The following is a 24907-nucleotide window of genomic DNA, read 5'->3' as shown; positions in this document are numbered from 1 at the left end:
GCGAACGCATCTCTGCCGAAAGAGCATACGAGAAACGCGATCCATGCTCCAGCAGCAACAACAGCAGCAGCAGCAGCAGCAACAGCGGCGACGGCGGCGGCAGCGACGGCGCGGACCAAATCGATTACAATCAGCTAAGAAGCATCCTTGATTTCTTTCTTGATCGTTCTCGCAGGTGGCTCGAACTAAGTCGCGAATTGAATCGAATCGAGGAGTCGCAAATGCCTAAAACACAACATCGTGGGATGCTCTCTGGCCACTAAAATTACTGCTCAACTAGATTTATCTAATTTTTTGATTATATAAATAAGTATAGGCTATAACAACGTAACGATAAAATTCGATGCGGCGGATAATCGCAGGTTTCTCGTATATAATATTCTACGTCAGGGAATAATCTGAGAATGATTCTTCGACGATTATTTCCCGTAACAGTCAGTATTCGCGAGAAATACGTGATTTCGCGAGCGAGTAAGAGAGATTCACATCTATTTACTAATTTATTACTTTACATATCTTTCCTACGCTTATACATCTAATATATATATATATATATATATAAATATATATATATATAAACATATGTGATACTCATTATCGTTTTTACTGTTAAAAAAATATCGTTCCATTTCTTCTATATCTATTATCTAGATAGCCGCAGTAAAATGATGACGACGTGAAACAAGTTTTCTACTTCGAAACTTGTCGCAATTTTGCTCGAGTTTGTTGCAGATTCTGCGCAGAGCTTTAGTCGCATTTTGTCAGCTGCGAATCTTTATATCTTCGTCAGAATTCGTTGCACGTAGCCGAAGCAAAATAATATAAGTAAAGTCGGCATAAGCGAGCGTAATACTCAATTACGTCGAGGGATGACAATCAGTTTTGCTCACCTATTTATATGTACTTATTTTACGAAATAATATCACGATGTACTCGTATTGATCGATTCAGCTTATCTATCTTAGGAGGAAGGCGGATCGTTTGATCTTTAATCAAATTTCGCAGTGGCGCAAGATTTTTAAATAGAAATAATCTTCATATATATCCTTTCTTATATATATGTATATCTTAAGCTAAGCCGTCTCTCCAATTTTATTCAAAAAATACATAATACATAATTCACGGGATGTATTTGGAACGAGGGTGCTCTTCAATGAATCGCGCGTTATTGCATTATTAATTCTTCCAATTTAAGAGAACAAGGCCTGTACTTAAACAATTTCTGTGCCAAATAGTAATAATTTAGAAAATATGCGTTTCAGGATGTAACTTCGTGCGAATATTTTCAAATAGATATTAATTAGATCTATAAAGCACACTTCCATTTTAAGATACACCCCGTGCATAATAATGATGTTAACTAAAAAACAAAAACGAAAAAAGGAGCAAAAGAGCAAAAGATGAGAATCACAATTACGATTATTGGAAACAACGACGATAATAACGATTATGGTAAACGTACAATTTTAGATTATATATGTTTATAACAGATGTAACGTTTAATTAAATCAAATTTGTAATATCAATGTTTGTATTGCTTTGAAATCTGGTCTAACTACCCCATGTATGAAGACTAGAATTTTCTTTAGAAATACTTAATATTGATAGTTTAAGGGTTTCAACGAGTTAAACTTTCAGGGTAACAGAACTTTATTTTCCATCTAATTATTTACAACTTTATCAACAATTATTAGGATAAAGTGATAGCGATTTCGAATATGATACAATTTTGTGCGAAATAAGAATTGTATCTAATTTTCAAGATTCAAATTTGATAAATATGTAGAGAATACTAAATTCCATATGAGATCATTTACCAAATTTGAATCTTAAAAATTAGATTCAAATCTTAATCAGTGAGATATTAATTCGTATGGATATATTCGTATGGATTCGTATGAAATGACATTTCGTGGCACATCTATACGAAATGATATCACATTGCATTAAGATTTGAATTTAATTTTTAAGATTCAAATTTAATAAATGATCTCATTGTATGGAATTAAGTAAGTACTCTCTACATTTATCAAATTTGAATCTTGAAAATTAGATACAATTCTTATTTCGCACAAAATTGATAAAATGACATTTCATGGTACATCTATACAAAATAATATCACATTGCATTAAGATTTGAATAATTTTTAAAATTCAAATTTGATAAATGATCTCATTGTATGGAATTTAGTACTACATATTTATCAAATTTGAATCTTGAAAATTAGATACAATTCTTATTTCGCACAAACTTATATCATATTCGAAATTGGCATATATGATAGGATTTTATTCTTAATTTTATACAAGGCGTACGATATTCATTTCTCTGTGAAAATCCTCGAGGGACTGTTCCCAGCGCTCCTCGAAATATACCCCTAGCAAGAACTTCACGTTCAATCCGCTACTTATAGACCACGGGAGATAATGATTCAAGTATAATTGCCTCTGTCTGAAATGTTACATGTACAAAATGACATGATAACTATAGCTTTATCGTACAAAGCAGCTCACGAGTTTACCTAGGACGTAGTCGACTAGCTCCAAATATTGCACCGGTTATGCACATCGGCAAACGCAGCTGCAAAGCCTCTACCCACTTAACCGATACCTCTCCTAGCATCGTCGTCGGCATTAGGAGCATAGCGTGAAAGATATCGTGCACCTCTCGATATCGTTGCATCACGTAGGCCAGCTCGATATCGTCGACGAATTGCACCGCGAGTCTATCGTCGGGCGAGACTTTCTGCAATCATACAGCTCGCTCAGGAAAACGTTCCATTACATTTTTTGTTTGTTTGTTTATCGATTTTTGTCTTACGTTGTCGTCCAAGAAATCGCGATACGTTCTGCCCACGGTTCCTGGCGGCAGGTCTTTGAGGTAAGAGAGGTCGACGGTGGACGTGTTTACGCGCGGCTTTTGCGCGAGTATACGTTGACCCTCGCTCGTATCCTTCATCTGTCGATGACAGTGCACGAGGGCGCTTGTACCGGTAGTTTCCCCGAGACACGCTATCATGTCACCTCGATACGGATTCGCCAACGACACAGCCGCCGAGCCCATCGTGAGAAGCACACGCTGCAGGGGGGATAGGGATACATGGTGCTTGGCATAATCCTCCAGGAACGCCTCGCAGGCGGTCGCGAATCGGCCTGAAACCGAGCGAGGAAAGTAAGAAGGTCTGACAAACCCGTGTGTTTGTTGTCTGTTAATAAATAAAATTTATTTCCATTAAAATTTCCGTTTGTGTGTATGTACAAGATTAGCAGACGTAGATTACAGACTAACTGTATATGGCGACGATCATACCCTAATTGATCTCGAATATTTAGGTATGCCCTAGTTAACATAATACTTATCTGGTAACACGATAATTTTTTACTTTGGTACATATTACAGTCGGGTTGTCGATATTATTTCACGCCGCTCCCTTGAGCCAAGTTGAGCCAAGTTGAAAAAGCACTTTGTGACACGAGGAACAGAAATATTCATAGCAGCTATTGGTGACGTACGCACCACCCTGCCATTGTTCGATACAAAGGAACATGTTGTGTGTGCCTTAACTGATTTGTCTTATACTTAAAAATAAAGCTCACTAGCTCTGTTACACACTAGCTTCCTGAAGTTAAATTATAAATTCTTTGTACAAACGCTTCGTTTTTTTTCCTGTATTATACACAAAAATACATCATCGCGGTCGGGTTCTTATAACGCGAAAGCTTACAATCATATGGCTTGTATCTTACTGGCCTTGGATTCAGTCAACAAAGCGTACTTTGGCTGCAGACTCTCTTTCTTACGAAACGTCACCCAGGTGTATACTAAGCTACCTATCACGCTTAAATTCAGTCCTACAAAGTTCAACCACGAAAATATGTAATCCCCGCCGATCACCATGCCGAGATACGTCACGCATATATTTTTCAGGCATCCGATTATGGTGGTCGTCAGCGCGGAGTTGTACAGCGTGCAGAGGAGCGTGCTGTACGACAGTACGAAGCCCATTATGCACGACAGTGCGAACTGCAGAATGAACAGCGGATTCGTCCAGCTGGGGTAATCCAGCGCCAGGGCTATGTCGCCCGTCCACCAGGCCAGCAGGACCGTCGGCCCGAGCATGAACAGAGAATTGTAATACATCAGCCCGTACTTCCCTAACTCCTTGGAATCTAGCTTCTTCTTCATGTACACGCCGTTCGCGGCGGTGAAGAGGTCGTTAAACAGGATAAAGATATAGCCCTCGAGATTGAAGGCGAGATCGTTGAGCGCGGCCACCACCGCGCCCAGGATCATGGTGTAGACGCTCAGCTGTATCGACATGCGCGCCTCGATGCCGAGGATATAGTACTCGGCGATCATCGTCATGAGGATGCTGAACCGCCTGAGGGCGGTGAACATCGGCAGGCTCAGCTGCTTGGTGCCGCCCAGCCCGAATATCATGTTGCCGATGTAAATCAGCGGCAGCGGCCATATCTTGGCGAAGGTCGTCACCTCGAGGCCGGGGTACTCGACGTAGCGCAGCCTCTTGGCGGCGAACAGCACCAGGACCGTCGCGAGCATCTGGCCGATCCCCAGCACTTGGAAGGACGGGAAGCCGTACGACGTGAGGATGGTCTTGTTGACGACCGTTATCATGAACGACGACAGCCCGTAGAAGAACGCCGACGCCACCCGCGCGAACATCGCGTTCGGCTCGTGCTCCGTCATCGTCGTCGGGCGAAGGCAAGGAACGGAGAGCGAGAGGCCCACGGTTTCCCTCTGCCACTCGGCTCGCTCTTTACCCGCGCATACGGGATCTCGTTATCCCGCGAGAGCACCGTTACTGCGATAAACAATTACACACATAGAGGAACCTACGTTTAGATAACCTTATCACGCCGCTTCCGTACATGGCACCGGCGACCGCGGTCGGGCTCGCGGCTGGCTCTCCGGCTCCAGGGTGAGGAAGGCCCCTTCGGCGGCGGTGAGCGCGATCCACCGCGCGAAACGCGAATCGTCAGAGCTCGAGCTGCGTGTGATGCAATCGCAAAGGCATGCTCCTCGCGATAAGAGTCCTCCGCCGCGGTACCGCTGGCACAGAAAAAAACAAACAACGTGACAGGTGTAGGACGGGACGATGGTGGTGGAGCGCTGAAGGCGCGAATTCTTAAGCTAGCAAGCTGGGATCTTCGTCAGCAATAATTACAGCACAATACAGATCCTTTCTTTTTTTTTACATGCACACGTTTCAAAATCGAGCTGACGATTGCAATTGCAGAATTATTTGCTTCGATCTCGGGCGCGTTCTTGGTAACTGAATTTTTTGTGCTATGTATAATTTGCGTATAATTTATATATCCTGTTTTAATTTAAGTGCGCAAAGTACAACATAAAGAATAAATCTTTTTGCTTTTACGACTACTGATTCATGCTATGCAATTATTATTTCTTGCACGCGTCATTACGATTTGCAATTAAACACGGGATAATTGACGCGAATGTGCAAGTGATATTTTTAGGCACTACGTATACGAATCTCGTCCGTTTTGCATTCAGTCCGAAAACGTAAACACACGCCTGTGAAATATTTTACCTCAAATTACGAATTTCCTCAATCGAGATCGTAATCGTTTTTACAAGCGCAATTCAATCGAACAAATCGTGGGACACGAGGAACGTGAGTTCGAGATCTTATATGTTATGTACATTCATCATCCCTCGCGTCACAATGTCGTCTCTTTCAGAGCTAATCAAGTAATCACCACGTTGCATAACCATGCATAACGAATCCACGGGAATCTATCGGAATTCGGAGAATCGTGAATCCATCAATCGGCTGCCACCGGCATGGATGCCGCCATGCTTTTCCTTTCGATCGGGAATCATCGGCGAGTCGTCGTGAATCATCGTGGAATATGGATCTCGGCGATCGGGGCGAAGGGGGAGGAGGGGTTCTGTTCGCCCCCCCCCCCCGCCGCTCCGCGGAGAGCTGAGTAAGCTCCGTCAGCTCCGTGTATCCCTCCGCCGCGGTCGCCATGGCAACGACCGGAACGCGGAACTACTTGCGGAAGTTCGCCCGTTGATCCCGAATCGCCGGCGGTGGCGGGCGACACGACTTTTCCCTGGCGCCGCTCCTGAACTCGCGGTGCGATTCCTCGCGCGCGGCCGACACCGAGCCCCCCGCCAGTCGCGAAATCCGTCCGAGGTCCGCGCGAGGGTGATCCTCCCGTGGAGGTCGAACCAGGCCCCGAGCCAGGTTCGCGTCCCCGCTGCCGCACGTCGACGTTGTGAGCCGAGACGGATCATTCGATCGTTCCTCCTTCTGAAGCCGTCCGCCGGGAAGGGCGAATCCCGGGTTTCCCGATGTAAGTACGCGATGACAGCGTCGCGCGGCCCGCGAATCGGTCGCGCCCGACGACGAGCCGCGCCGCGGAACGCGCGGCACGTCCGCCGAGCTCCCCGCAGAGGAGCAAAACTCGACCGCGACGGGCAGAGTCCCGTCTCGTTTCGCGAACGTTCAATCGATAGCCCGATAGGAGGCTGATACAGGCTGATATTGACCACTTGGAAATTGATTTTTCCGTCGTGTCCGCTTGCGACACGATCGAGTCAGCCTGCAGTGAAATTTTGCCGTGGCTGCCCGCTCGTGACAACCCACGCTTTCGTCTCTATTTCATCTCGTTCGCGATCGAAACCGGCGGTGATGCTCCACAGACATAATAATGCACTGTTCTCTGTACAAAAGAAAAAGAGTCAGTAGGAAATTGCCACTGTCCTTTATGACGATTGATTTTCTTTTGACAAATAAAACACTAACGATGAAGTTATAAAGAGAGATGTATAAGTCTTTAATTTATAGATATTTAATCAAGACAATTTATAGATATTTAATCAGTCTATACTTATTTATCTGTGCTCTTTTGTACATTGTAATATAATTTTTTTAAATCTTTTTTAGCTTAATATCTCAAATTAGTTTGTATCAAATCAAAGTATAGATATGTTATTATATTTATTATATCTAAGATGTATAGGTCTTTAATTTAGATATTTAATCAAGACTGAATCAGTCTATACTTATTTATCTTTGCTCTTTTGTACATGATAATATAATTTTTTTAAATCTTTTTTAGCTTAATCTCAAATTAGTTTGTATCAAATCAAAGTATAGAAATATTATTATATTTATTATATCTTGTAAGATGTATAGGTCTTTAATTTAGATATTTAATCAAGACTGGATCAGTCTATACTTACTTTTTATTCTTTTCTATATGACAATATAATTTTTAAAAATCTTTTTTAAATTAATATCATTATTAGTTCTCACATTATCTCATATTAGTTTTTTAAATTAATATCATTATTAGTTCTCACATTATCTCATATTAGTTTGTATTAAATTATAAACAAATTTATTATATCTATTATTTATTATACTTTTTACTTCATATTAAGCATTTTTTATTTATAAATATTTATTTAGAAAAGTTTGTACAAGCTATTTGTGACAAGCTGAGCTAAATTTATAATTTTTATTGGAAAAGCCTGTACTTAAAGATATTATACTCTTGCTTGTGAAAATGTAATTTTATAATACATGCATAAATTTCTAGGTATACTCGTGACCGAGATCAGAGTAGGGGCCGTCGTGGTAGTACTGTCAAGACAGTGACAAGTACTAGCAGAGACAGCAGCAATAATGGATACGGTGCTAGCAGATTTGGCACACCTAGTAGAGGAAATGCCAATAATGTGCGAGGGGGATTAAAGGGAAAGCAGCCTGGTGGTGGTCTGAAGAAAGTAAATTGGGACCTTCATTCTTTAGAACCATTACGCAAAGACTTTTATAAAGAGCATCCCGCAGTCAGGAATAGGTATTATTAATAATATTAAATTTATTACGAGGTGAAACGTGATGGAATGTGCTTACGAATTTAATTCTGATTTAGATCTAATGAAGAGATAAATCAGTTTCGGGAGAACACGGAAATAACTGTGAAGGGTGATAATGTTCCTAATCCTATACAATATTTCGAGGAGGGAAACTTCCCGCCTTACGTAATGGAGGGTATTCGTAGAGAAGGTTATTCGCAGCCTACTCCAATTCAAGCTCAAGGATGGCCTATTGCTCTTAGCGGCAGAGATCTTGTTGCAATCGCTCAAACTGGCTCTGGGAAGACACTTGGAGTAAACAAAATTAGAAACATATAATATAATAACATTTAATATATTGTAATTCTTGTTAAATATGTATACATATACATACATAATATATATATATATATATATATATATATATATTTAAAACTCTGTTGTTTTTAGTCGGATTTGAACTCGTATATATATACATTTCTTATGTAGCGATCGTGGCGCAAAGAGTTGTGCGTCTGCTTTTGGTGCCAAGACCCGAGTTCAAATCTGACTAGAAACAACGGATTTTTATTCGATCACTACCTCTCGGAAGGAAGCGGCAATCCATCGAGAGTATATATATCTTGCCAATGAAAATCCCTCCTAAATGAGGCTATCTGAATGCAGTGTTAAATTTGCATACATTTTATATAATTTAAAAATTTAAATAATATACATATTATGCAGTTTTTTAACGCTGAATCCAGACAGCCTGATTTAGAAGGGATTTTCATTAGCAAGATATATATACTCTCGATGGATTGCCGCTTCCTTCCGAGAGATAGCGATCGAATAAAAATTGATAAAATCTCAAAAAATGTATTGAACATATATAACATATTTGTAATATTCGTATTTTAATTAATATATGTTGTATAGGTTCGATACATTTTTTGAGATTTTATTTAAATTATATAAAATGTACGTAAATTTATTACAAATAATTGGAGAAATCAAAGTAAAAGCCGTAAGAAAATATTCTAAAAATTCTCTTTAGTTTTATATACATATATCATCTTGGTCTTTTGCTTCTTGTTAGAAGCTTAGTGACCCCTTATTGTATGTCTGTAGTGTGCATTATTTACGATTTACACAGATGTGCAGGATCTACAGTTTTAAATATATATATTTGTAATGTAAAGATATGTTTATATTAAATTATTTTATCTTCTTTTTTTTCTAGTACATTTTACCTGCAATCGTGCATATCATACATCAACCGCGTATAAGCAGCGGTGATGGTCCAATCGTCTTGATCTTAGCTCCAACCAGAGAATTAGCTCAACAAATTCAAGAAGTGGCTAATAGCTTTGGAGAGACGGCAGCTGTAAGAAATACATGTATCTTCGGCGGGGCTCCGAAAGGGCCACAGGCGCACGATTTGGAGAGAGGTATTGAAATATGCATTGCCACGCCAGGTAGACTTATAGACTTCTTAGAAAGAGGAACTACAAACTTGTGTAGGTATGTATAACTCTAAAGTTTCAGTTATAAATGAAAATTGCCTATACATATGGGATTATTTATTATATTATTATACATCATGTAAAGATATTAATTGTATTTATTATTTATTATATACTATATAATGATTAATTATATTAAATTAACCATTTATATATTTTATTTTATTCTTTCATTTCAGGTGTACGTATCTAGTTCTTGATGAAGCCGATCGTATGCTAGATATGGGATTCGAACCGCAGATACGAAAAATAATTGAGCAGATACGCCCCGATAGGCAAGTGCTAATGTGGTCGGCGACGTGGCCTAAGGAAGTTCGCGCGCTCGCGGAGGACTTCTTGATGGATTATGTTCACCTCAATATCGGTTCTCTGACTCTGTCGGCCAATCATAACATCACTCAGATCATCGATGTTTGTCACGAGTACGAGAAAGACTCGAAGCTGTATAGATTACTTCAAGAGATCGGCACTGAAAAGGAGAATAAGACCATCGTATTTGTGGAAACCAAACGTAAAGTGGACGATATCACGAAAAACATTAGACGCGAAGGATGGCAAGCCGTGAGTATTCACGGTGACAAGAACCAGCAGGAAAGGGATCATGTGCTGCAAGAATTTCGCAGTGGAAGAACGTCGATTTTAGTCGCAACCGATGTAGCCGCTCGAGGCTTGGGTATGTAAAAACACTATTCGGCTATTTTTTTTTGTGTAGGCGAGAGAGAGAGTCACGGTTAAACTGGGTATTGGCAACACTTATTGGATTAGCCGGATGATGCGTTGTTAGAGCGAGGTTAGCTGACAGCTATGTACGTAGCGGTGTGTGATGCATTGGAACTTTTTATCATATTTGTCTCGATTGTATTGTAGAGCCGTGTAAAATTGATAACGTTTTAACGATGTGATTTATGTCTTTTTATGTATGCAGTTATACATGCGTGTTGAACAATTTTTTTCAGTTGTCTTTGTTTTGTAAACCCATTTTTATTTTTATTTTTTTTTAATTGTTTTAATTCTTGTAAATAAATCCGTGTTTTTTGTTTTCATGTAAAGATTGTAGAAACAATGTTTTTGTTACTTCAACATTTTTTTCAGTTGGTTTTTTTTTTGTAAACCCATTTTTATTTATTATTTTTTTATTTTAATTCTTGTAAATAAATCCATATCTTTTGTTTCCTGTAAAGATTATAGAAACAATGTTTTTGTTACTTCAATGTTAGTTCGAGTTATGTCTGTACTAAGCATTGGTATATGACTAGCTTCAATGTTGAAATAGTTTTTATTAATTTTGATGTATGTAAGATCAAGGTTCGAAAATGCACACAAGCTACCACTAAGTCTGTCTGCTTTTCTTTTTCAGAGGCACAGAGTACCCTAATTCAACGCGGTGTACTGCCAGTATTGGGCAGACACAGTGACCATTTTATTTTTCTTTACTTATATATAACAATTTCCAGATGGAAAGATAGATGTATATACGGTTTAACTTCTGTTTTAATTTTTTTTTTGTTACGGAATAGCAAAATCGATTTAATAATAACCACTAATGCGTTAATCAGTGCATTAAATAACACGATCAGATAATAATATGTAATTAAATATTATTTATTGTAATTAAAAAATTTAATATATATCTTTTAAACAAGGTTTTATACCTGTGTATGAAATAATAATCATAAATATGTAACTTGTCATCGCAATACGAAAACTCGAAAAGTACAATTGTGATAAACTTGTTATCCAGTGCCTCAAACTTTAATTTTTAAGAAATGATTATACAGTGCCTATCAAAACTAATGCATTCAGGCTTAAACCCTAAATTGCTGCCTCTATCCCGAACCAGACACAACCGCTGTGTCTGTCTAATCTCTCAGTATATTACCATAAGAAAGCAACCAGAATTGCCCCACTGTAAAAGCAAACGGGGTCGTTCTCGCTGATTTCACGGAATTTCCAAACGAAAGGTGGGTGTCTAAATCTCTGTTTCATTGACTGAATTTATTTGAAAGTTAATAAAAATAATTTCTTGCCAGAATATATATACTAATTATATCCAATATGCATTTACAATTAATAAAAATTACTTGACACTTAGAAATATAGTTTTCCTTTAGTCTTTCATTCAAACAACTTTATCAATATCTGACAATACTTATCCATATGCATGAACATGAGCATTGATAAGCTTATATACTCAAGTGCAGCAATGATATATTTAATTATACGAGGAACATATCATTTATAACATAGTTTTCGAATTTAGAAGAAATTATAAAATAATAAATAAATGATAAAATAATAACTTTTATATATAAATTACAGATTTTTTTAGAATACATACGTTTTATCAAGAAAAATATAATATTATCGTTAAATATATGGTTATAAATATAATATTATTAATAACATTTTTCGTGACTACTTCACAGATGTGGATGATGTGAAATACGTGATAAATTTCGATTATCCGTCTTCGTCGGAGGATTACATACATAGAATCGGTCGAACTGGGCGTAAACGACAGACCGGAACGGCGTATGCGTTTTTCACGACCCACAATATGAAACACGCCGGAGACTTGATAGAGGTTTTACGAGAGGCCGGACAGAATGTCAATCCGCGCCTCAGTGAAATGGCAGAGATGGCCAAGGCTGGAAACTTCAGAAGTATGTTTTCACATGCAGTCATAATCGATAATAATTCGGTCTATAATTATTCCATTGATTATTATATATATATATTTCATATGTCACAAGGTGGGAAACGTTTCGGCGGTTCCTCTGGTGGTAATGGGGTTGAAAGGGGTAACAGCCGAAGGAGTAATAATGACGGTAGAGGAAGAGGCGGCGGTTCGGCAAGAGGAAGAGGCCTTGCTCGCAGCGGGACTTCTTATCAGCCTTCTTCGAGCGTTTATTCGGGATCGGATTACAGTAATTATATGAAACAGAATGTTTCTTTGGGCCAGAACACGGCGTACGGATATAGCACGCAGAGAAGCTACGGACAGGGAGGTATGCCTCAAAATTACGGGGGTGGCGACAACTACGGAACTGGTTATCCGTACAGAAGCACAACTTATTAATTCCATTTTTTAATGGAATGACTCGATGGCGCGAAATGTCACGTTTAGCTGTAGAGACTCAACAGGATGCAGATGAGAGCCTGTTGAAGTAATAGATGAAAAAAGGATAAATAGAAAATGAATGTAATAAAGTTACGCGGCATACATAATGAAAATATCAATGCGATAGTATGTGCAATCTATATCGTACTATCGAGTGAATAACGATCGCTAATTGATTTTGCGAGTCAATTACAAGTTTGTTGAATGTGACGTCCATCCGTTTGCATACACGTTGAATTTGCATCGAATAAAAACCAGAGAGAAACTTCGACACAATTTTAATGCAATTGCAACTCTAATTGCAAGTTATTCTCATTTAGAACATATTAGCTAATATTTAACGGGAGCAGAAGAAGAATATAAATTCGTACATAGAGAGTATTAGGGTACAATTGTTCAAAGCTCAAGTATTCCCTTTTTTTTCTTTAAACAATTTTAAGCTCTATTTTATGTATAAATTTTACGAAATGTTACAGAATGTTACAGCATTTTACCGCAAGCGGTATATATGCCGATGTGCTATATATGCCGATTATATGTGAGTCTCGTTTATAGGATATTACATTTTATTAGTATTAGCGGATAGATAATTTTTTTTGTTACAAACAGCATAGTGAGAAAAGTTTGAAGAAAGTTACATGAGTTGGAAAATGATATTTGCATCACACTTGTGTGCAGTATTTAAATCAAGGATGTTTATATATAATAACTTCAATTTTTTTAATTTGAATTGGTTTATTTTGTTCCATTATTATCATTTTCTTTCTACAAATAAACTCCTTGAAATTTCAGAATTATATTTTCTTTTTAGATAAAGACTATTAAAAATTATGGGTCATTTAATTTTTTTTTATTTTGATAATATTAACACCTCATTTTATTTTAGTTATCTGAACTTTTGAAATATTTTAATGAATAATAGTCTAATTGTATCTTCCGTCAAACTGTAAGGAACTAAGGAAATGTGATAAAAATTTGTTAACGAAAGAAAGTGCAATTGATAAACTACATATAAATGCATTATTCGTTTTTTAACGGAACTGCGAGAATTCTCCGCAAATATGCAATCTAACAAATTGGAATGTATAAGCAGAGATTGGATCTACGTTAAAGCCTGTCTAAAGAAAATGATATGAATTATATATAATTTATAATTGACAATTGACCAAATGGCGCTTATTAATCAAAACGTTTATGTTTTTGGTACATATATAAGCTTTATATAATTTACATCAATATGCTCAAACACAAATTCGCTGTTAGATAATCGACTGGATATAGCTGGTTAATTGTTAATTATTTGTGATATTGAGGATTGATCAACAACTGTCTTTCTTTTCAATGTCTGTGATTTTTTTTTTACGATTGTTGAAATATCTTTAGAAAGAAAAAATGTTGACGTGTGTCATTTGTTGTGTGAGTCTATGTTACAGAATTAATAAACTTTCGCTTTCTTGGAAGCAGCCTGGAGTTCTCCCTTGTGTTCTCACAATCAGCACGAGATATATCTATTCGGTACGCGAGATAAGATCCACTATTGAATATTTAGTAAGAAGAAAAAAGATAAAGAGGATATAGTTTCACATAGCAACTTGATAATTGTCTATCTATATCATAAACTTACACAGCTATATAGTTATAATAAAGGAAAACTATTAAAATGTCTAATGTACGTAAAGATGATTAGTCTACTTTTCTGCATATAGGTACATTTTGCGGCTATATAAATTTGCGTGAATAGACACTAATTGATCTTTCGATTGTCATATTGCTACAATAATATAGACGGTATATGTTACATAAAATGACTAGCTAAATCTTTTTTTAAGTAAATTATTAAGTATTTACTTAATTTATTTAATTTTTTTTACTCAGATACCTAAATTAAAGAATTTTTCTTCGGTATTGTAATATTAATTATATATAATATATTCCTTCGATATAATAATTATTAATAATATTGGGTAACGATGTATGTATAGTCGTGGACGGATCGGGTGCGACATTTTTTTTTATAGGTTCTAATATATATATTATATATTATATTTAATATACATAATATACATTTTATAGGTAGCTAATATTTTGCAAATGCGAGCCACAATGTACTATTTTTAACTAGAGACAGTATAACACTAATTGTGTGTCGCATTTGCAAAATATTAGTGCGTTTTAAAACCTATAAAAAAAAAGTATCGCAACCGATCTGTCCACGACTGTACAATAGAGTAACTGTCCCTAGTGTGCTTGTACGTCCCTATTAGTGTGCTTTTATATTTAAATAAGTCATAAAAATAAATTGGTACAAATAAATAGACAAAGTGTTTCTTTTTTATTAAGTTAAAGTATTGACTTAATAAACAAAAAATACTGTCTATTTATTTGTACCTATTTATTTAAATAAAAAGTCATAAAAATAAACTGATACAAATAAATAGATAAAGTGTTTTTTTTTATTTTTATGACTTATTTAAATATAAAAGCACATTAAAATGTACAGGCACATTAATCACTTGAACGCAGCCTTCGAATTTGGCGCGGTGGCCGGTGGCGCAACGCCATTTAGTTCCGCAGCGCCGACCGCGATGGCGCTGGAGACGTCCAACGTGGCCTAACTTTCAGTTCCGGTGCAGCACGCTCACGCCTTTTGTCTCCGGTTTCTCGGGTTCCTCCGTCGTCGCGAGCACCGAAGCGGGCATTCGCCGACGTAAATCGCCTTTCTCTCGGCCTGGACGACGATTTTCCTCGCCGAAGGGGACGCGCGATTGTCGGAAATCACGACTGCGGACCGCGATCGCGACTCGCGGAGGGAACTACTTCTCGGCCCGGCCGCCATGACACCGTGACGCCGACACCCCGTCCTCGTTCCTTCAGCTGGCTGGCCTGTTAACGGGTGAACGTGCTCTCGTCACCCGGCTCCGATTGTTCTCGATCCGCACCGGTAACCGAAAAGGAGATCGCACACAGGACGGTGACACATTCCCACACCCGCTGCAATGTAAGTACGCCGCGTGACGACGCGGGGCGAATTTCGTTCCCCGGTTCTCGCCTCGGCCTCTCGCTCTCGATCAATCCGCGCTACTTGCCCGATCACGCTCTCCCGTACGCCATTTTGCGGACGGTGAGGATCCTTTGTCGGCGATCGTCGGCCCGATCGCGGATCCGCGGGGATCCGCGACGGGCGATCGCAACGTCCCCCCCGAACGGGGCTTTGGACAGTGCGGTTATGCACGCGAGACGTACGATAATGCAATCCCCGAACGAAATCGTGCGACCCGAGGGCTCCTGGAATCGTGGATTTCACTCTCCTTGCACGCGCGCGTCACGTTGCTGAGGAAAAAAAATTTCGCATTTTTCACCTTTTCGACGCTTCGAACGCGCCCCGAAGGATCCTCGAGCTCGCGCGAGCTTTTGTTCGCGTCGAAATTTATCGAGCGGGGGAGTTTTCTTGTAGCGAAGGTGTCTTTTCTTGTAGCGGTAGGAAATTAAGACGGCTAATTAACTGTGACGGCACGGCTATAGATCGTCGGGAAGTGAGGAAGGATAAGCGAACTGTTACATAAGTCTTAACGAATTATCGCTTGCGCGATAAATTCCTTCAATGCCAGTTCAATGCGAGCGAATTTCTGGAGTAGGGACAAGGAAAATTTTCTCGATGGCTAATTAGGAGAAACTTGTAGAAAATAAAATACCGTGATAATAGGATATATCCAATTAAATTTAATGTTATAAATTTTTTTTTTTTTGTAGCTGCGAGATGTACGATTAGATGGAAAGAGGAAGGATTAAAAGTGCAAAGAATTTAGATATAGAAAAAAAAAATCTTGTTTGTCCTACAAGTTTCTCCTTGTATTGATTGGCTGTTGGCTATTTGTGGCAGCACATGTCCTCAACGTTCAATAATTGTATATCTTGAGTACAAATATAAGGTATGTTTTTTTATAGCTGAGCTGGCTACACTAGTTCAGAGTTTATCTTTTTTCCAATGTGGAAAGAGAAAGATAAACTGTGAACTGGTGCAGCAGTTCAGCTGTAAAAAACAGGCCTATGTATTCGCTGAAAAAAAAAAACGAAAATATTTAAACACACACACACACACACACATCAAAGCAGTTTGAAACACAGCATAAAGGAAAATTCCGAGGGGATAAACCGCTAACCAAAATTGTATACACCAATGCCTAGTAATGCCCCACGGACATAACATCGTGAGAGAGCAATCTTATTATTTAGCGTAATTTATTTGATGTTCACACTTTATTACGTGTTGTAAATGTGTTTGACATAAAACAATTGCCAATTGTTGCCAAAATGTTTAAAAATATAACGTAAGTGCCCAGTAATGCCTAGCAATGCCTCGAATCTGTACACTGCAATGCCCTCAGTGGTTTACCCCTCGGAAAATTCACACTTGTGTCCACAAAGTAATAATAGGTTCCTCTTTTTAGAAAATTACGTTATCGAGATTTAATAATCGTCTGATTTTTACTCTGTTTGAAAAAGGGCATATGGCGAACGCGATCGTTCTGATAGACGAGGAGGAGGCGGCGGTGGTGGAGGAGCACGCGGCGGCGGCAGTCGTTTCGGCGGACGCGACGGAGGCGGCGGCGGCAGTAGATTCAGCAGCAGCGGAAACAGAGACAGCAGTTTCGGGAATAACAATTTTAAGAATCGTCAGCCCGGGGAGCGCCTACGTAAGCCGCGATGGGACATGAGCACTCTGCCGCAGTTCAGGAAGGACTTTTACCAGCCGCATCCCAACGTAATGGCGCGGAGTATTCACGCCGTGGAGGCGTACCGTTCCAACAAAGAGATCACGGTGAAGGGAACTAACGTTCCAGGTCCCAATATTTATTTCGAAGAGGGCGGCTTCCCGGACTACGTTCTCAACGAGATCCGCAGACAGGGCTTCGGCGAGCCGACCGCGATCCAGGCGCAGGGCTGGCCGATCGCCCTGTCCGGCCGCGACATGGTCGGCATAGCGCAGACGGGCTCGGGCAAGACGCTGGCGTACATCCTGCCGGCGATCGTGCATATAAATCATCAACCCAGACTTAGCAGAAACGACGGGCCGATCGCGCTGATCCTGGCGCCGACCCGCGAGTTGGCGCAGCAGATTCAGCAAGTGGCGTCGGACTTCGGTATGTCCTCTCAAGTGCGAAACACGTGCATCTTCGGTGGCGCCCCGAAGGGACCACAGGCGCGTGACCTCGAGCGCGGCGTAGAGATTTGCATCGCCACGCCGGGACGTCTCATAGACTTCTTGGAGCGTGGCACCACGAATCTACGTAGATGTACATATCTAGTGCTCGACGAGGCCGACAGGATGCTCGATATGGGCTTTGAGCCTCAAATTAGGAAAATTGTAGAACAAATACGCCCCGACCGTCAGACTCTCATGTGGTCGGCGACGTGGCCGAAGGAAGTGCGTAATCTCGCGGAGGAGTTCCTAACGGACTACATACAGATCAACATTGGTTCCCTACAATTGGCTGCCAATCACAATATTCTGCAAATCGTGGATGTGTGCGAGGAATACGAGAAGGAGAGTAAGCTCATGAAACTGCTGGAAGAGATCTCAAACGAACCGGAAAATAAGACTATAATATTTGTCGAAACTAAGAGGAAAGTGGATGATATAACAAGAGCTATTAATAGATACGGATGGCAAGCGATTGGTATTCACGGTGACAAAAGCCAGCAAGAAAGAGATTATGTATTAAATCGTGAGTGCTATTTGCTATGGTTTTCTAAATACACGAGAAGCAAACATTAATGATATATTTGTTTAAGTATCACTTGAATCAACTCTATTTGAATAAGTAAAAATTCAAATTATGAACGAATATACAGAAAGAAATATTTTGTAAAAAAAATCTTAATCTTTTATATTGTACAATGAATTCTCTATATTTGTCAAAAGAAAAAATTGAACTAAATATCATTCTATGTTTCATCTTCAATTACTTTTGCATAATTCTTTAGAGCTGTAATATTATTTGTAATACAAAGGAGATGTTGTTTTATAGAGTTCCGGAATAGCAGGTCTGCCATCCTTGTGGCTACCGACGTGGCGGCGAGAGGTTTAGGTAAGAGTTTGCAGTTACATAGGTATATGATGTAAGGGTCAGGCTGCGATGGTTATTTCACATTTGTGAAAGTCGTGGTATTGTAATGTGGCAACGGATAACGGCATGTGCCAGACTGATTGACATTACCTCCTTACCAGTGTGGCTGGAGATAATTTTAATTACTCTTAAGGAATTCCAGGATCCGACTAGTTTAAATACCCCATTTTGATTTTGCCATTGACATCTTCCGTTTCGTTAATTTTTACGCTAATTTTCTTTCTTTTCGCCCACTAATTAATAGAGTTTCGGTGGTGCGCGTTATAGAGCGCACTTAGAGCAATTAACAATTGCCATTGACTTTTCAGCGATACGATTAATGAAGGAATTAGTTTTAATCGTTTTGTTAACTTCTTCTAAGTCTTAACTTCTTTTATCATAGGCTAGAGCGTAGGTGGATTTTGACGTTTTTTTCATATTTTCGCGGAATATTTTCTTTTTGAAACGATGACACAAATAGTAACGTTAAATAGACTTTGAACGATGCGATGGATAGAATGTACAATGTATAGAAAGAACGTCAAAATATTTCAGCTTCAAAACTGAGGGAAATCAGGTAAGCGATTTAGAGCCAGGTTTATCTCTTCCGATTTTGTACTCTCAGATCGAAACAAGTCCTGTCAGTCTGGTATTAACGTGCTGTTCTATGTGTTTTCAGAGGCACATGCGACTCTGGAGTCTTAGAACTCTGCCAGTAGCTTTGTGGAAAATATAATTGAACGGGGCGTGACTGCTGGTCGCCGCCCCCTCGCAACAAGCTAACGCTGTGCCTCGGCCACCTTGCCACTCGAAAAACACTCTCACTCTGTACCTGCGACGGTCCAAAGTATGGAAATTGTAATGTTAGGGCGTTTAGCATGAAGACGAAAAGAAAAAAGAAAGAAAGAACAAAAAGGATAGATATATTGCCGGTTACACATTCGTTAAGATTGAAATAGCAAATTGCATCAAGTCGCGCTCTGCATTAATTGTGATATTCGTTCTAAACAATTAGCGACCGCGTTTTTTTTATTTTTATTTTTTATTATCACGTAGACATGTAAGAACTCGGGATAAACGTGTGAACAACTTTTTACATATAATACGTACGTTATACATATGAATGAATTTGAATTGTCAAAGATTCCGTAAGTTAGGACGAACAATTAGATTGTGAATAACGGCGGCGATTTATTATTAAGAATTCTGACGTCGAAGCGGACACAGGTGTCTTCACAATATTGCGGTGCGTAGTTCTTGATGCTAATCATTTGACGGGAAGTGTACATGTGGGGGTTGAGTGGAGAACGCAAGGTGCTGCACTTGGTGTTCCAACCTCTTCACCGAAGCAATGTACAAGGACCAAATTTCGAAATAACCAGCACAGATCCATACTTTGGTGCGGGAGAGAAGGGTGTAATGTTGCCTAAGAATAAAAATGTAGAGCTCGCTAAATACGTGAAGCGAGAATTCCATGAGAACCATCTGAGCTCTGATTCCTCTACATTTCCAAAAAATGTATTTACATTTCCAGCTCTAGTCGCAAACAGGTAATTACATGCAGACTTGCTCTTTGTGGTCAACTTGAATGTTATAAATGCAAATTGCAAATGGAACTAAAGCTACTTTATTGCACTTAGGAACGATATTTCTTTTTTTATTACTCGAGGTAACTTTTATACATGTTCTTGTCCGTCCTTCATATTTAAATGTGTATTTTTTTCATTGACGACCATGTAGCAGCATTGTTAAAAGAAGACAAGAGTAGATTAGATGATTTTTTTTCCACCTTTGTACATCACACGTATTTTGTAAATGCTTCAAGGTTTCGTGCAGAATATACTCGATAATCGGTAATTTAAGAAACAGACTCTTTAATTCCATTAGCAAAGGCAGCGTCCTGGTAAAATGCTTGAATCTATTCGCTTTATAAGTTTATTGAACCACAAAGAAACAAGTGTTTTCCGTGTGCCGCCGTTATAACTTGATGTATATCTCGCAGATGTCGAGGATGTCAAATTTGTGATAAACTTGGACTATCCGTCCAACTCTGAGGACTATGTGCACCGTATCGGACGTACGGGTCGCTCGCAGCGTACAGGAACCGCGTACGCCTTTTTCACGCCCAGCAATGCTCACAAGGCTGGTGACTTAATTCAAGTTCTAGAAGAGGCCAAGCAAGTTGTCAATCCGAAACTGTACGATTTATCCCGGAATCCTGGCGTTTATAAAAGTGAGTATATCACCCATTTTTTTTAATGTTAAAATTTAGAGATATGACTGTACTAGACTTCACATTAAAATCTCATGTTTTTTTTTTACACCAATTGATACCCTCATTATTTCAATTTATCTTTTTCATTATTTTACATAAAAATATTAATATATTTATCAAAAGTACATTAAAAAATTAATAGTTTACGATATTTTATATTTTATGCCGAAATATGTCAAAATGAAGTATAAAATGTCTAAATTATTGATTTTTTGCTAATTCTATTTCTTGTAGAATTTTAGAATAATTAGAGAAATTATTATACGTATGATAAGGCAAACATATAGATTCTTTAAAAAATAAAAGTTATATAATTTACAATGTAAAGATAAACAAGACATCAAATATGTTCGTTTAACTTAAAATTACCAGATTTCAATAATTTTTGTAATAAAATTTTTGCTAGTTTAGAATGAAACACATATAAACGAAAACTGGCCTTATGGAGCTTCCCCCTTTGATGTCGAATCAATTATATGTAAATTGCGCGTTATTATACGTAACAATTACGTTTAATATTTATTACAAATAAAAAATATGTAAATATCTTTTTTACCTAGAAAATATATAAAACAAATTTCTGTCCAAAGCAATATAATTGCTTTTATTAACGTTTGTTCAATGATAAAATTAATATCCACTAATATAAATCAATAATAAACTCAGTTAATATTAATATAAATACTAATATAAATACTAATATAAATCAATAATAAACTCAGTTAATATTAAGGTTAATATTATAAAATCAATAATAAAGTGTTGTTACATTAATTGTTAATTAGGAGGACGATACGGTGGACGCAGCGGAGGTGGTGGTGGTGGACGAGGATCCGGAGGCCGTGGTGGCGGTTCACGAGGCACTCGCGGAGGTCGCGATGGAGATAGAGGTGGAAGATTCGACCGCTCTTCCGGTACTGGCGCGAGCGATCGCGGCAACAAATGGTCCGGAAGCAGTAGCGGTGGGTTCTCAGCATTTAAAAAATTGATTGTGTAATTTTGTCTAATTTTGTCTGGCTTGGAATGGAAAATGTTATTGCAATACTCTTAAATCAGTAAAAGTACGGATACAATCAAGTCTCCACATATTCTTAGCCCTTTTACTCTTTCCACCTCCTTATTTATTTATTTTTTAAGACTCTTAGTTTTTCACTGCTGCCATATTGTGACGTTTCGTTAGCATAGATTGGTGAAATTTATTGTGTCTTGTAAAACGCCTGGTGTACGCTTCACATAGGTGGCATGGGCGGGGCTAGCTATGGAAGCAGTAAATCGTTCCCTCAAAACAGCTTCGGGAGTGGAACTTCCGGCGGTGGCTCCAATAGCTACAGCCAGAACAGTAGTGGATACGGCGGGAGCAGCTACAGGCAACAAAACGGCTATTGACTTCATGCGAACGGTCAAAATGTGGGTATTGTAACATAATGCAAAGAAAAAGAGAACGAAAGAAACTTTAGATAGATCTAAATAAGAAAGAATTTATGTCCAGGACGATGATTGTCCTCTATCTCTACATGACTTTCTCGTTTGTAACAGAATACTCCCATCTGCGTTCCAGAGGGAATAATAGCAGTCAACGATTGATATGAGCCGACGAGCCCAGAGTTGCAGAGAATCGTTCCAAAAAAAAAAAAAAAAAAAAAAACAAATTTACACACATTCTCACGAGCATTCGTCTCCTTCTTTTCTTTTCTAGTACACGTCAACTCTTCATTAGCTCTTTAAGTAATATAATACTATCAATTATGCAAGTCACATGTGTTACATTTAGGATAGCTCCTTAATATATTTAGGCGATTCAATTATGCCACGTGATTGTCGCCGAATGATATAGTATTACAATTCGATCGGCTTGCCGCTGTACATTCAAATAAAATAGTGTAAGAATGACACTATGAAAAGCTGAAAAACGTTGCGTTTCTCTCTGCTAAGTGGTTTTTTTTTTCTTCGACGTTTCTTTCGCGCAGAGTGCGTATTTATTTCTTAATTTTACGTGCATATATTTATTTCTCTAGCGTTGTCGATAACATAAAGTACGTAGCGATAAACATTTTTTATTTATATTTGTAAAATTGCAATTTATTTTGAATTATTATAAACACATTTTCAGAGAGCCCTCTAACAAATCCACGAGTGTATAAACGTGTGCTTGCGATCGGCATTCAATCGACATTATCGATGAGACATATTTTGACGAGTTACGTTGTGCGTAAGATAAGCCGTCTTGAGTCACGGAATGCCGTCCACGCAAACACGCGTATATACATGCCACTGTTGGAATTTACTATGAAATATCCTATCTGAAAAGACGCTCACAAGTATTCTATCTGTAAAGACGCTAATGACTAATTTCATTATGCCATTATCGATAACAATTAATCTTCGTCGAGTGCCGTCTACTTCATTCATTGGTCGAGCCTGCTTATCGAGAATCATACGATCCGGTCCGGAATTTGCCCCTGGAATGAAAACATTTACCCCACCGAGATTTATCGCGCCGGCAATAAAACATTTATTATGTCTATGATTTGTTTTATACATTGTCCGTTTTCCCACTAATAATCGAGCTTTTCGGCTTCTTTCCAGTTGAATCGTCCGCATCATCGTTGCAATATATGTGTTTATGACGATGTTACAAGTTAATGTGCAAAATGCCGTTGCTTCTTGCTTGTGGCGCAGCAAAGGTTCAATAACAAAATAATAGGAGAATCTCTTTTATATTAAATTTAAGAAAAATGCAATAAGATTACTACTATTTAATGCAATTTCATTACTTTATTTATTCAGTTCTTACTTTTGAAATTCTAAAATAATTTTGCATTATATGTATATAATGAATTTTTTTATGTCTGCTAGATTATGATGGCAAACATTGTCTGTTAGACTATGCGAAGATGATGACTGACAATTTTTTTATCAGAGTAAATATCCATAATTGCAGCTACCATTGTAATCATGTGAACCGTCTTCCTGGTCTTTATGTTAAAATCAAGCGATTTCTAATATCTTTACATTGTAATAAACGTGCCTAAACCAGGAAAACATCAAGCACATGATACATTATTCATAGTCGCAATTATATATGCCTGTTCAGCCACAAATACGCATCTAGCGTCGCATCGCGACTGAAAAATTTATCAAATCATGTTCGCCAGCACTGAGTTGAAAATATATTCAAACGCGAGAATTCATTTTCTGAATTAATTGCAAATGAAAATGATGCAAAATGATGCAAGTTCTGATGGACGTTCAGGATTAGATGAGTTAGCAGTTCGTCATTTATTCATGGCATAATGAGAATCAAAACATTAAACTCGATTAGACTAATAGACTTGCGATTACATTAATTTGCGAAAATATTTGAATTATTTTTCATTTCGGAATGAATATTTCAAAATGTTATCGAATTAAATTGCTATTTTCTGTTATTAATTCTATATTATTAATTGCTATTTTATTATAGGAACTGAAATAGAGTTTGGTCTATGTATAAAAGTAAATGTATATAAAATAAGAATTCACGTATGTATATAAATTAAGAATTTAAAGACGTGAACGGGAGCATATTTTCGGAGTATTCCGGAACATATGACAATGCTCTATGAAATTTATCATAGAGATACGTCATTTTCGCATCTATCAAATAATTTTCGACAATCGGATCATACCAAAGTAGACAGGAGCAACTGTGACGAAATTTTTCTTTTAAAGCCGATGGAGAAGTCATTTATTTCATCAAGAGATCTAAGAAAAAAATTGATCGTCGTTCAAAAGTTGAAATCAATAAACTATATAATTGAGATCGATAGGTCATGATGCGAGTCTCCGAAAGCAATAATAATTTCGTTCGCGAAGTTTCGATGCGAGAGGGAGATGCGCGTTGAAAGAGCGCGCCAGGCCATAAATTTTTTTGTAAGGGCCGCTTTCGCGCGCGCCGGCGACGTGAGGAGGACGTCCGAGCCGAAGCTTGCTTCCCCTCGCGGAGTAGTTACGTCAGCCCCTGGATCCCTACTCGGCGATGACGCCAGTCGCGCCAACCCGGCA

At 38.4% G+C, this 24907-nt stretch overlaps 4 protein-coding genes across 5 annotated transcripts; 2 read left to right on the top strand and 2 right to left on the bottom strand.

The window, feature by feature from the left end:
* Positions 1–1632: 1632 nt before the first annotated feature.
* On the bottom strand, positions 1633–4900 carry LOC105450756 (ubiquinone biosynthesis protein COQ4 homolog, mitochondrial). The gene is made up of 4 exons (XM_011690750.1): positions 4859–4900; positions 2822–3153; positions 2523–2746; positions 1633–2452 (listed from the first exon to the last, which is right to left on the bottom strand). Exons 1-4 carry the CDS (start codon positions 4890–4892, stop codon positions 2302–2304), a joined length of 741 nt encoding a protein of 246 aa, XP_011689052.1. The 5' UTR covers positions 4893–4900; the 3' UTR covers positions 1633–2301.
* On the bottom strand, positions 3227–4866 carry LOC105450755 (UDP-sugar transporter UST74c). The gene has a single exon (XM_011690748.1). It carries the CDS (start codon positions 4706–4708, stop codon positions 3728–3730), a length of 981 nt encoding a protein of 326 aa, XP_011689050.1. The 5' UTR covers positions 4709–4866; the 3' UTR covers positions 3227–3727.
* Positions 4901–6157: 1257 nt separating the features above from the next.
* On the top strand, positions 6158–14286 carry LOC105450754 (ATP-dependent RNA helicase dbp2-like). 2 transcript variants are annotated; one of them, XM_011690746.1, is made up of 7 exons: positions 6161–6345; positions 7597–7857; positions 7933–8170; positions 9078–9358; positions 9540–10033; positions 11787–12023; positions 12114–14286. In XM_011690746.1, coding segments are annotated over exons 1-7 (1839 nt in total). In that variant the 5' UTR covers positions 6161–6343; the 3' UTR covers positions 12440–14286. The 2 variants fall into 2 exon arrangements, with proteins under 2 accessions (XP_011689049.1, XP_011689048.1); XM_011690747.1 differs by lacking the exons at positions 11787–12023; positions 12114–14286 and adding an exon at positions 10718–11076 and having other exon boundaries at positions 6158–6345.
* A 1059-nt stretch (positions 14287–15345) lies between these two features.
* On the top strand, positions 15346–22989 carry LOC105450753 (ATP-dependent RNA helicase dbp2-like). Its single transcript, XM_011690745.1, has 7 exons — positions 15346–15479; positions 16985–18207; positions 18511–18570; positions 20591–20821; positions 21649–21825; positions 22101–22270; positions 22400–22989. Coding segments are annotated over exons 1-6 (1842 nt in total). The 5' UTR covers positions 15346–15477; the 3' UTR covers positions 22250–22270; positions 22400–22989.
* The last annotated feature ends 1918 nt before the right edge of the window (positions 22990–24907 follow it).

This window comes from Wasmannia auropunctata, unplaced genomic scaffold (genome assembly GCF_000956235.1).
Source record: "Wasmannia auropunctata unplaced genomic scaffold, wasmannia.A_1.0 LD336056.1, whole genome shotgun sequence".
NCBI lineage: Eukaryota > Metazoa > Arthropoda > Insecta > Hymenoptera > Formicidae > Wasmannia > Wasmannia auropunctata.
Note: the sequence above shows the minus strand (reverse complement) of the source record. Positions and strands in the feature narration are given on the sequence as shown.

Coding starts and splice junctions, on each gene's coding strand:
- LOC105450753 (XM_011690745.1), top strand. Junction 18,571..20,590: donor CGTGGCGGCGAGAGGTTTAG/GTAAGAGTTTGC, acceptor TATATCTCGCAG/ATGTCGAGGATGTCAAATTT. Junction 21,826..22,100: donor ATGGTCCGGAAGCAGTAGCG/GTGGGTTCTCAG, acceptor CGCTTCACATAG/GTGGCATGGGCGGGGCTAGC.
- LOC105450754 (XM_011690746.1), top strand. Junction 7,858..7,932: donor CATCCCGCAGTCAGGAATAG/GTATTATTAATA, acceptor ATTCTGATTTAG/ATCTAATGAAGAGATAAATC. Junction 10,034..11,786: donor TGTAGCCGCTCGAGGCTTGG/GTATGTAAAAAC, acceptor ACTACTTCACAG/ATGTGGATGATGTGAAATAC.
- LOC105450755 (XM_011690748.1), bottom strand. CDS start 4,708: ATGACGGAGCACGAGCCGAACGCGATGTTCGCGCGGGTGGCGTCGGCG.
- LOC105450756 (XM_011690750.1), bottom strand. CDS start 4,892: ATGTACGGAAGCGGCGTGATAAGGTTATCTAAAC. Junction 3,154..4,858: donor CGTGATAAGGTTATCTAAAC/GTAGGTTCCTCT, acceptor GCTCGGTTTCAG/GCCGATTCGCGACCGCCTGC. Junction 2,453..2,522: donor GCTAGTCGACTACGTCCTAG/GTAAACTCGTGA, acceptor GTAACATTTCAG/ACAGAGGCAATTATACTTGA.